This window comes from Sinocyclocheilus rhinocerous, unplaced genomic scaffold, assembly GCF_001515625.1.
Source record: "Sinocyclocheilus rhinocerous isolate Xijiao unplaced genomic scaffold, SAMN03320098_v1.1 scaffold1626, whole genome shotgun sequence".
Lineage (NCBI taxonomy): Eukaryota > Metazoa > Chordata > Actinopteri > Cypriniformes > Cyprinidae > Sinocyclocheilus > Sinocyclocheilus rhinocerous.
The window spans coordinates 19,566-31,218 of record NW_015657802.1 but is presented as its reverse complement, the minus strand read 5'-3'; the positions used below and the strand labels follow the sequence as shown (position 1 = coordinate 31,218).

At 39.1% G+C, this 11,653-nt stretch overlaps 1 protein-coding gene across 1 annotated transcript in view; it reads left to right on the top strand.

Annotated features, from left to right (window-relative positions):
- The window catches only part of LOC107721554 (substance-P receptor-like), a 33,335-nt gene extending 24,838 nt beyond the window's left edge, over positions 1-8,497 (top strand). The window contains exons 3-5 of the mRNA XM_016529633.1: positions 3,368-3,518; positions 5,958-6,154; positions 6,477-8,497. Coding sequence (XP_016385119.1) covers positions 3,368-3,518; positions 5,958-6,154; positions 6,477-6,807 — 679 coding nt within the window. The 3' untranslated portion in view covers positions 6,808-8,497. The remainder of the gene's footprint in view (positions 1-3,367; positions 3,519-5,957; positions 6,155-6,476) is intronic.
- Positions 8,498-11,653: the final 3,156 nt, after the last annotated feature.

Below are 11,653 nucleotides of genomic sequence, written 5' to 3'. Positions count from 1 at the left end.
CACCGCAATCGCTCTCTCCTCCTGGGGAATGTCGACGCACCCCCTAGCTGCCCCGCCATCGAGGGTAGTGAGGACGGAGGAAGGAGACGAGCGGCTTCTGGCCGTAAAAGGGGCCGTCCACGACTACGTCACTTCCTAATGCATCTCCTGGAAGAAAGGAACCAGAGCAGAACGCGGTTGTGAGCCGCACTCTATACCGAGAAACCAATCGTCCAGCCTCAAGCACTCAGGGCTGGGCGGTGTATTCACCTCCAACCTGATGCTTACAGCTGCCCGGGCAAGCACGGCCGTCAACTCTGGGTCCGATTTGGCAGTGGTGACAACACCCGAGGGGGGCAGCTCCACCGAATCTTCATCCACAGAGGTCAATAGCCCATCCCCCGATGCTGCAATCGACATCTGATCCCCCGGCAGAGGTCCGTGGGGCGTGGCCCGGCGGAGAAGCTCTCACTGTCACCTTCAAATCTCCCAGAGCACTAGCCGGCAGTCCTCTGCTCGTGGCAGAGAAACCGGGACGGGTAGTGACAGAGGGGTCTGCTCCTTTCCCTTTAAGAACGGAGAGATGCGATCGCAGCGTTGCCATGGTCAGAGGCGTCATGCCCATTCAAAGTGATTTTTGAGCCAAGTGGATTTTGAATGCAGCTTCCAAAAGACAAAAAATAGCCGAATAATATTTTGTATATTTGATACAATCAGACCAGCGTGATTAAATCGCTCAGCACCTCATATCATCAGCTGCTAAATTCAAATCTGCATTCGTTCGCTGGCGCTGAGCCAGAGACAGACGCGTTTTTACTGCGCTGCACATTATAACCAATCACACGATAATGTTGAGCTTATGAGTGCAATGACCAATCAGAGGTGTTCAGATGAGTCATCGCTAAAATACCGGTGTTTTCTTCACTCGCTCGCTGACTGAATACCTCTTTCTGGCGAATTCTCTCGTTAGTAACAACAAAGTGCAGATGTGTGTATAAATAAGATATTCATTTCACAGTGTAAACAGCTTCAGTGATTTTAATGGGATTTTTGAGAGTGCTTGAATAGGCTGTCAGTGAAAATGTTCTTTGATCATGTAAATGTTCTTTGCTCTCTTTCTGTACAATGAAAGTATTATGATTAGTAGCCTAACTTACAATGTTTTTATTCACATTAACTTTCAATGTTAAATTCACATTAAATATAAAGTCAGTCGCATTAAAACTATGTTATGGCATGACACCCATATCTGTTATTTATATAAACAGACAGGTTTCTATGCATAGTTAATAGACTACATTATTTGGTTACTTTGACCATCGCCCACTATAGATCAACTAACATAGGTGAGAAGCGAGATATCATGATATAGTTAATGCGTTTGGGAATGTTTCGAATAAAAAGGAAAAAATAAATAAATAAAACATAAGAGCTATTGTGGCTGCTGTGTGTCACATGACTAGCCAATTTTCATTGGCGTTTTCTCTTAAAATCAGAGGTGATTGGGCTCCCAAAATGTCATCACAACATAACTCATAGTGACCGACAGATAGGGAACATGTGTTGTCTTCAGATTGGCAGGTGGCATTCCTGATATCAGTATCTCTCAGTCTGGCCCTCAGGGCATTTCCTGCAGTGTTTACTGTCTGCTCTTAGAGAACATCGCCAGTTTGTTCATTTTGGGGAAAAAGGATTTAAATAAGCGCAGTCACATAACCCAAGCTGAAATTGGTTTGTCTCATGAATATCAATTACAACATGAATGGATGGTTTAATATTACTTTAAAACTGAGCTAATTAATATTCATGAGTGTTATGATATTTATGATAATATTATTCACATAATATTCACAAATGTTCATTCATATTTGTGATTTTTCATCTGTGGATGTGGAAACTTCAACATTATTGAGCAGTTACTTTAAGAAAGTAAACACAATTGTCATTTGGCCATGGGTTTTCAAGTCAGCACTGTGATTCAAACACAGTTTGGTTGCTGTGTTTCCCTGTTACAGGTTTATTTAATAATTCACACATTAAGAGGTCTAGTTCACTTTGTAATTGCTTTTGAGAGATTAATATGAAATAATATATTCATCTTTGATATGTGACTTCACTTGTCTTGGGTGCTGAGTTTGATTCATGATCTTTGCTAGACAAAGTGCATTAGGCTTAAGAAATGAGCTGTGCCTAGATTTATCGGACAAGCAATATGACTCAAGTCTGACAGAGATTTGGCAAGGCAAAAATGTTTTGAAAATAGATAAAAACCAGTGCAATTGTACATTACAGTCTGAAGAGTGTGGGGGGATTTCACTTAGAAAGAATTGTGCCAACTGATTTATTTGTGTTATGATCCCAGCCTGTGTTCCTTTGTCTTTTGTTTGTGGACTCTAATTTTGAAGTGTTTCTGTACCCTATTGTTTCCTTGCTCCCTTCCTAAATGAATGCATTTATGAGATGATTTTAGTAATTGAAATAAACCATTTTATGGAGATCCTTGGCAGGAAAAAATGGACATACTAACTTGTGCCCACGTTTTATTAATGGGTTTCCTCGTTGGGATAGTTCACCCAAAAATGAAAATTCTGTCATTAATTACTCACCCTCATGTCGTTCCAAACCCATAAGACCATTGTAATCTTCGGAACACAAACTATGATATTTTTGATGAAATCCGAGAGCTTTCTGACCCTGCATAGACAGCAACGGAACTACCACGTTCAAAGCCCAGAAACGTAGTAAGGACATCGATAAAATAGTCCATGTGACGTCAGCGGTCCAGCCGTAATTTTATGAAGCTACAAGAATACTTTTTGTGTGCAAAAAAATAAAAATAACGACTTTATTTAACAATTCTTCTCTTCCGCGTCAGTCTCTGTCACCATTCACGAGATTACCACAATCTATGCGTGTGATCCTGCTGACACAGGGCCGGCATTACGGGTTTGGAACAACATGAGGGTGAGTAATTAATGACAGAATTTTCATTTTTGGGTGAACTATCCCTTTAAACAGTGTCCATATTGTACTAATTAATTCCCTCATTTTAATTTAGTAAAATCGTGTAACAAATTCTTAATTCATGGCCACAATATCTTGTTTTTTTGCTGCATATGTCATAACCCTTGGTCTTATAATATGAGATAAACAAAAGATCAGGAATTAGAGTCAAAAAATTAAACCAATAAATAAATTAAATAGGATGGATAAAATACTACATATTTTCATGAAAACCAGAAAATTAAAACAGCAAATGGTGTGAATAAGAATGCTGAAATTGCATGCAAATTTAATTATTACTGCATCTAAAAATTGTATTGAGTTACAATAATGTTAAAATAAATTTTTTTTATTTTTCTTTCTTTGTCTATCTATCCTTTTGAAGGTATTTTGTGTGTGTGGCGGTGCTGATTTACTTCCTCCCCCTCCTGGTGATGGGCTGTGCTTACCTGGTGATGGGTTTGACTCTGTGGGCCAGTGAGATCCCAGGAGATTCATCTGACCGTTACCAAGAGCAGCTGACCGCCAAACGCAAGGTCTTCATCACAACATCCTCTTGCTCCTCCTTTTTTCATCATCTTTTAAGCCCATGACATTTGCCTACACACACAGTCCAGGTCAGACACCGAACTCTGAGTTAACAAAGCAGACAGAGTTCACAACGCAAGGGGAGGAGTGTCAGACAAGGCCACATGAAATAATCACTATGAAACTCACCCGCAGTGAGAAGGTCCATCTGCTTCTTTCATCTGTATTCTCTGTGTGTGTGTGTATGTGTCTGCCTCATTCACCACTCTTGAAGGATATGAAGTCAAGATATACTGTTTTCTCTCCAATATCTATTTTACATACCATTGCTATCATTTTGTCTTACCATCTTCCTCTTCTTCCTCACACAAAATATCTTAAACTATTTTTGAGCTCACATCGTTAGTACTTATGATGACACAATGTGACATACTACCTCTGAGCGCATGTATGTCCCTGTCTTCTGTCTGAGCTTCATAATCATCAAAGAGCCTCTGACAGTCTGCTGGTGACTGAGTGATTTGCTACTACATGCTCTGGCTTCTGGCAGTGTGTCATTGTGGTTTTAATGCTGATTTCATGCCCACTTCAAGCTGTAAGTTGATCAGGAATCTCCAGTGTTGTAGAACTAGAGTAGTTTAAGGCAACTGACCTACCTTTCACAGACCTAGAATAGTCGGGACAGGTGCAGCTTATTGACAGCAGTCCAAAGGCAGCTTTTTCTCTAGTAGGACAATAAACAACAAACAAGAATGTCCAAATAGTGAAAAATAAGATGTTATTTGAAGATGCACTCAGTAATTAAAAAAAAATGTAATAGTGTAATTATTTCAATTACTTTTTATAATGTAACTAATTACATTTCTAAATTTCTAAAGAATGTTTTCAACTGTTAATCATTTTCAAACAAGCAGGGTCAACCTTACAGTAGTACTCAACACTGATTACTGTCAGACTTATTCAGATTATAATAATTATAATAAGCGTATAATAATTACATATTAAAGCACACAAAATCAGACATTAGCACCTCTTTTTACTTTGAGATCATTCTGAGGTTAAATACAGACTAAAACCATAACAAGAAATAGTTTAATAGCTATGAAACTGTTTTTAAAATCAAGTCTTTGCTTAGAAAGGAAGCACTGGCATCTAACAATGCCTTGGAAAAAAACAGTCAATCTTAAAAAATAAAGCATATACATAAACACAAATAGGAAATAAAACTGTTATCGAATAAGCATATGTCCTAAACTCCTGAAACATTGGTGTCTCATATTTTAGAGCAGTCAATGCAATTTGGGAAAGAAATCAATTGAGGGGACATAACTGTTACGTATCCGGTCCATGAACTTCCGTCTGCTAGCCATCAGAGGTCACCCTTTCCATTTTCATTGACTCTCGCACTACACACTGTTGCATATCACCCCGGACTACATATCCCATCATTCATTGCACTGATTGCACACAGCACTGATTGCACACAGCTGTTTCACTGATTACACTCAGCACTGATTGCACACAGCTGTTTCACTGATTACACTCAGCACTGATTGCACACAGCTGTTTCATATCACTCACTCACTATTTAACACTCACTCTGATCCCTTCCCGGTGCCGAGTATTGTTTAGCGCTTATCATTTGATAGCTACACTACAGAGCCCTCGTTAGTTTACCCTGCCTTAGCCTAGTCTTGCCTTGTCTGTTTTCTCGGTTTCTGATCCTTGCCTGGTTTCCTGGATTTATCGCTTTAGTCTCGCCCTTTTGATTATGTTCGCCGTTCGTTGACCTTCGCTAGCCCTAGGATTATTCTTGTGTCTTGTCCACCATATTCCTGTTTGCCGTTGTCTGACCCATGCCTGTTTCTGACCACGCCTGTGAATAAAGCTTGCACATGGATCCGCACGTCTCTCACGTCTCGTCAGCCACGTTACAATAACACACACAGTTTCTGCCAATCTCATGTTAATCTTGAGTACTCCTTACTCAAGGCATTGGTTAAACCAATGTGTCTATGTTGGGCTGACACCAATTATTACACTTTTTTAAGGGGAATTCAATTGTCTCTTCACATTACAGTAAGCTGCAGAAAACATTTTATCATAGAAACCTTAACATATAATTAATGTAATTTAAGCTATTTCTGAAATATATATTTGGCTCTTTGAAAAATGGCTCCTGCACAATTCATATTTTTACCTCTATACTTAATATGTTTTAATGTGATTTACAATGACACGTTTGCATTCTGCTTGCTGGTGGTAAATTAAGACCATTGAACCACCTAAAAGCTGTCAAGAAAATTATTAGGGAACATTATGTCTGTCAGCATTCTGCAAGTTTTCATACAATGTGGGCAGCATGCAAAGCCTAGGAAATTAGCTTGAATGACAGATATTGTATTTATAAGCATAAAGTATAACCAATCTTCTTGTTCGACCTTCAGGTGGTGAAGATGATGATTGTGGTGGTATGTACATTCGCTCTTTGTTGGCTCCCCTATCACGTCTATTTCCTGATTCACCAGTTCTACCCGCACCTGTTTGAGCAACCCTTCATTCAGCAGGTCTATCTGACTATCATGTGGCTGGCAATGAGTTCCACTATGTACAACCCCATTATCTACTGCTGCCTTAATGACAGGTAATTTCATCCTGGAGTGAAAACACAGTAATTGACGCACACACAGGCACATCTAGCTCTTTCCAGAGTCCCTGTAATATTCACTATAATATCATGATTGTTCAAAATGATCCATCTTTTTGTACCATAAAATACAGTCCAATGCTGTGATGTATTATTCTCTAATGTATCCTGGTTTTACTGCCTCACTCAGATACTGAAAATCCATCACAAAAGCCTTTGAAAGACAACAAAGCTTTAATATCCTCTAGTCAGTTTTTCAACTTTAAACCCATATCATTATCTGTCTATTCATCTCTTACATTTCTAAACATTTCCTCAGGTTCCGTGCGGGATTTAAGCAAGCATTCCGCTGCTGTCCATGTGTCCCTGAGGGATCCTACGAGGGTCTAGAGCTCAAGTCCACCCGGTACATTCAAACCCAGACCAGTTTGTACAGGGCCAGTCGAATGGAGACCACTGTGTCCTGCGTGATGCAGCCATGTGAAGATGGCCAAAAGGTCACGTTTGGGAGCATCAGAGGGGCCGCAGGGAGACCGGCAGTTCACAGCCCCTCCAGGGAGTTCGCCTCCAATGGCTCGTCCTCTCGCAGCATCTCCAAAACCATGTCAGAGACTTCCAGTTTTTACTCCAGTAATAACCTACAAGAATGAGAGTGCAGAAGCATGAGTCAAGGAGATCGAATGCCACTACGTTTGCGGAGATGTAATCGTTTGAAGAATCCTCATCTCCCCCTCCCAAGTGTGTAAAACCTGAGGATTCCCTTGAGTGTGTGCAGATGTGTGTTTTAGTTGGATGAGTACACACACGCTAAGAGTTTTTAATTTCAAATGATCCTTCAGTGTTTAATTCGTGTACCATTCAATTCATGAGGTTTATAATTATGATTAGAGGAACATTTACATTGATTTTTTGGGAAAGGTTTTCTTACCATAGTGATGTAAATGACATATTGCATTGTGCTGACTTAAATGAGAGCCTGATTGATTAATCCTGCAATCACTGAAGACATTTTAAAAGTTTATATTAATGGACATGTGATGCAGTGGAACAGTCAGTCAGAATACTGTAAATATTGAATATGACCGCTTATACTGGTCTCTCATCTGGCTAACAACAATCCGACTATAATAGGAAAAGGAATAAGTTAAGAAATATCAATAAAAGTACCCCTCTTATTCCCTTGAGTCTCTAACAATAGCTCACTTGGCTTAAATGATACCTGAGCACATGTAATTTCTTCAGTGCTTTATCTGCAGGTGGGAGATTACTGCAGACTTCACAGCATAGTTTCTCTGTAAACACAATCTGCCTTCAAAATCTCTAAACTGGCTGAGACTAAACAAAAACACAAAGGGCAGAGATTATACTATTGCAAATGCCTCGGTGTCTTCACGGTCAGTTAGAGCCACGATCTGGCCTGTGAAATTAAAATGAACAATGTCAGTTGCCAATATCAACACCTTGTAGCTACACAGGCAAATGTAAAGATCGTTATTAAATGACTTTTCAAGGCATGCCTGGAAACACAAATGCATGGTGGTGAAAGCTTTGAATGCCTGTCCTGATTTTGTGTGTCCTGTCCTGATGAATAGCTGTGGGGGAAAAAATGTGATGTGCAGAGAATTTTGTACTAGTTTTCTTTTGACTTCTTTTTTTCTCTCCCTGTCTGCTTACCTTCATTTTCTTTTTATCATGTTTTTTTTTTCATAATTGACCCCTTCACTAAGCCCCGCCCTACAGGTACCAGTTGTGATTTTGGTGTCCCACTTCGAGCTGCACCTCTACAGTGTGTAGCCTATATGTCTCTGGATGGACAACAGTTGCTGAGAATGGTCAGTAGGCGGGGCTTAGCCAAGTGTCAATTCTGTAGTTATTCTGTTGTACAATCATTCACTCGCGCACACACTGGACCCCTCACACTGGACAAGGCCAGAGTAAAATTAGCACTTCAGGCACCTCCCTTGATACAGTCACGGCAATATGATACTGAGGTACACAGGATTATGGGACAAAAGGGGAGGATGAGAGACGGTGGGTTGAAGTGACCACCTGCTGCTGTTCTTGACTGGGATTGTGGCAGTGGTGTCCGTTTTCCAAAACGGAGGCCCATGCTACTGGTATGTTTGTGGGTCTGAGCTTTCATTGGTCACACAGTGGCAGCAGGCTTGTTATGGTGCAATATGTTCAGAATATTTCGGACGGTAAATGACTGTGATCTGAAAGTGCCTGACTGTTTGGCACGAGCAGACAACTCATTCCAGGAGTAAATGAACCACACTACTCTGTTCCTGATCTTTTTTAGAAATTCTGAACTCTATGTGATGCTTATGCTGAATTGCATCTTCCTTGCATCTGCCACACTATACACTACCAGTCAAACGTTTGGAATAATTTAGGTTTTTATGTTTTTTAAAGAAGTTTCTTATGCTCACCAAAGTTGCACCAAATCATTATTTTAGATTTCTGAAGGATCAGTTGACACCGAAGACTGGAGAAAAAAATCAGCTTTGCCATCACATATAAAAATAGACAACAGTTTGTTTAAATTTAGTAATAGTATTGTTTTTATTGTATGTTTTATCAAACACATGCAGCCTTGGTGAGCATAAGAGACTTCTTTCAAAAACATTAAAATATTTGATTCCAATATCTTTCTTTAATTATGACCTGTAGTATACATATCTGCACCCAAAAGGGAAAATTTTGTCAGTGTTTATGGTCATGTCATTCCAAACCTTTATGAAATTGAAACCCTTATGGTTTCTTCTGTAGAATGGAAAATAAGATCTTTTGAAGAATGTTTCAGCTGTTTTTGCCCATACAAATAAATGTCTCTCAATACCAGAACCCCATTTTTCATAATATTTTAGTTTGTGATCCACAGATAAAAAGCAAGTCATACAGGTTTGGAACAACATGAGGGCGAGTAAACGATGATGGAATTTTCATTTTTGGGTAAGCGATCCCTTTAAGATGAACATAAAGAATGTCTGAATGTATGAGAAAGGCATTATAAATGATCGCATACACACACACACAAAAAACAATTGTTCAATTGACTCATCCACCCTCCAGCATTCCTCACATCCCTCCCATGGCCATTCTGCATGGCTGCTTAATTTCACTCAAAGTTATCATTCATGTTCGTACATAAACATAGTGAGTGTAAGTGAGTGTGTGCGTGTTTAAACATACCTCTACATGAGTCCCGCTGGTATAGTTCATCAGTTATTCAGAAAAAAAAAGATGTGCTTTGATTTCCATCCAGCACAGGAGGCCGGGGCTGCAGATTTCACTGACTTGAAATGTCCTATAAGACTCTGATCTCAAGAATTCTTGGCTACACTTTCATTAGTTACATTAAAGGGGTCATGATATCATTTTTTATAAATGTCAGTTTTTTGTTTCTTGCATCAAGCACAGTCATAATTTACTTATGACCATCTACCTTCTCTCTAACATTTTGAATTTATCAAGCCATTTTGCTGCTGTATCTTTAGGTTTTCTGTGTATGCCTCTTCTTTTTTTGTGAAAGAGTACCAGCTCTTACTTGTGTGTTGGGGATTTGTTGTCAAATAGAGTTGCCGCTGCTCCATCTTTCAGTAAAACTCTCTTAGAAAAAGCCTGCATTACAATGTGACAGGTTCGCAAAACAACATCTGCGCTCTTATAAAAGTAAGGTCAGACTGAAATGATTGGGACCTTGGTAAAATATAACTTCAGTTCCTTTAGAAGGCCATGCAGAATCTCAGATGCCACCCCACATCTTTTATCATACAATTTATTTCTTTTATCATTCTTTTTTTATGCGTTTAGTTATTTTCAACATATACCCCCGGTTTCACAGACAAGGCTTAAGCCTAGTCCTAGACTAAAATGTAAATCTGAGCTGTTTCAACTGAAAGAAACTTGCACTGACTGATCTTAAAGCATGTCAGTGCCTTTGTTTTGTATAAAGATGCACACCAGTAATGCTTTTTTCTAAGGCGTGTTTATAAAAATTATTTAAATGTCCAAATTGAACTATGGCCTAATCCTGGTTTAGGGTATGCCCTGTCTATGAAACCGGGCCCAAATGTTTTAATTAAATAGATCAAGGACAATTTGACCCCTTACCCAGACATTATTATATAACAAAATGGTGTAGAGATCATTATTTTATGTATATGTAAACAGATAAAATGTAATTAAACTTTAACTCATATATTTTCATTGATGTTTGAAAGTGCATCAACAACGGATCTGTTCAGAATATAATTGTTAATGACTTGTTAATGAAAGTTTAACCTTACGTTGGCTGTTAATGAGTTTACCAAGCTAAATAGTATTATGTAAATATTTCTTAAATGCTTTTGGCAGTGGTTTCCCAAATATGTGTTTGTATTATTGTTAAATAGTTACTTTATTATGTTGTATGACTGAACATGCATCAACAAAATGAACCAGATATGGCTAAACCAAACTTTCAGTATACCAGGCCAAGTTGTAACTAAAATAATGGCCATCCACCTTGAGCTGTTGAACTGTGTTGAGCTGGGTTTGCTCTTATTTATGTATGCTTTTGTAAATGATTTTGTATAAATATGCTTCTGTATGCTTTATCTAAAATATCTGTATTCAGGCCTGTGTGTGCTCTGAAGGGAAGAGTTTGAACATCTCCATTTGGCATTAGAAGTCATGGAGCAAATCAAGCAGGTTCAGCTAGTAAAGATAGATCACATTAATCATTTGTGACACGCAAAATGAGCCATTGAAGTTAATAAGCAGAGAGAAAGACAAAAGTCTGTGTCTCACAGTATGCTATCAATGCCTTGCTGAAATTCCACTCAGTTTGTCTGGTCAAATGTTGAGTTGTGCCCCATCTGCAGCAAGCTCCTACAGCAATCTTTGTTGCTCCTACGAAAGCGGTCAAAAAGAGTGACTCTAAATCAATCTGTTTTGCTGCCCTCTTTCTTAAAGGGGTGGTTCATTGCGATTTCACTTTTTTAACATTAGTTAGTGTGTAATGTTGCTGTTTGAACATAAACAATATCTGCAAAGTAACGAAGCTGAAAGTTCAATGCAAACGGAGATATCGTCTTAATTCTGGCAGTTTAATGCCTACAAAAACGGCTGGTAGGGACTACAACAAGTTACTTCCCGGGTTCGTGACATCAAAAACCCTGATAAACCCCGCCCTCGGGGAAAAGGCAGCAAAGGGGGCGAGGCCATGCTGCGCTGCTTTAGAGAAGAGGAAGAGAAAACTAGAGGTGCACGTAAAAATCTGTTCATATATGAATCGCGATTCTGTCTTCTAACGATTCTAATGGATTCACAAGTTTCAAAATCAATGTTCTAAAGCAGCGGTTCTTAACCCTCTACCACATGGTGTGGCCATATGGCAACATACGCTTTGTGTTCATTTCCTTGCCACTGTCTCTTTAAGAGGCCATTCTCGTTTTTTTTTGTTGGAAAGAGAAGACCTTAGTTTAGCCAATGATGTGCTTTGATTAAGTC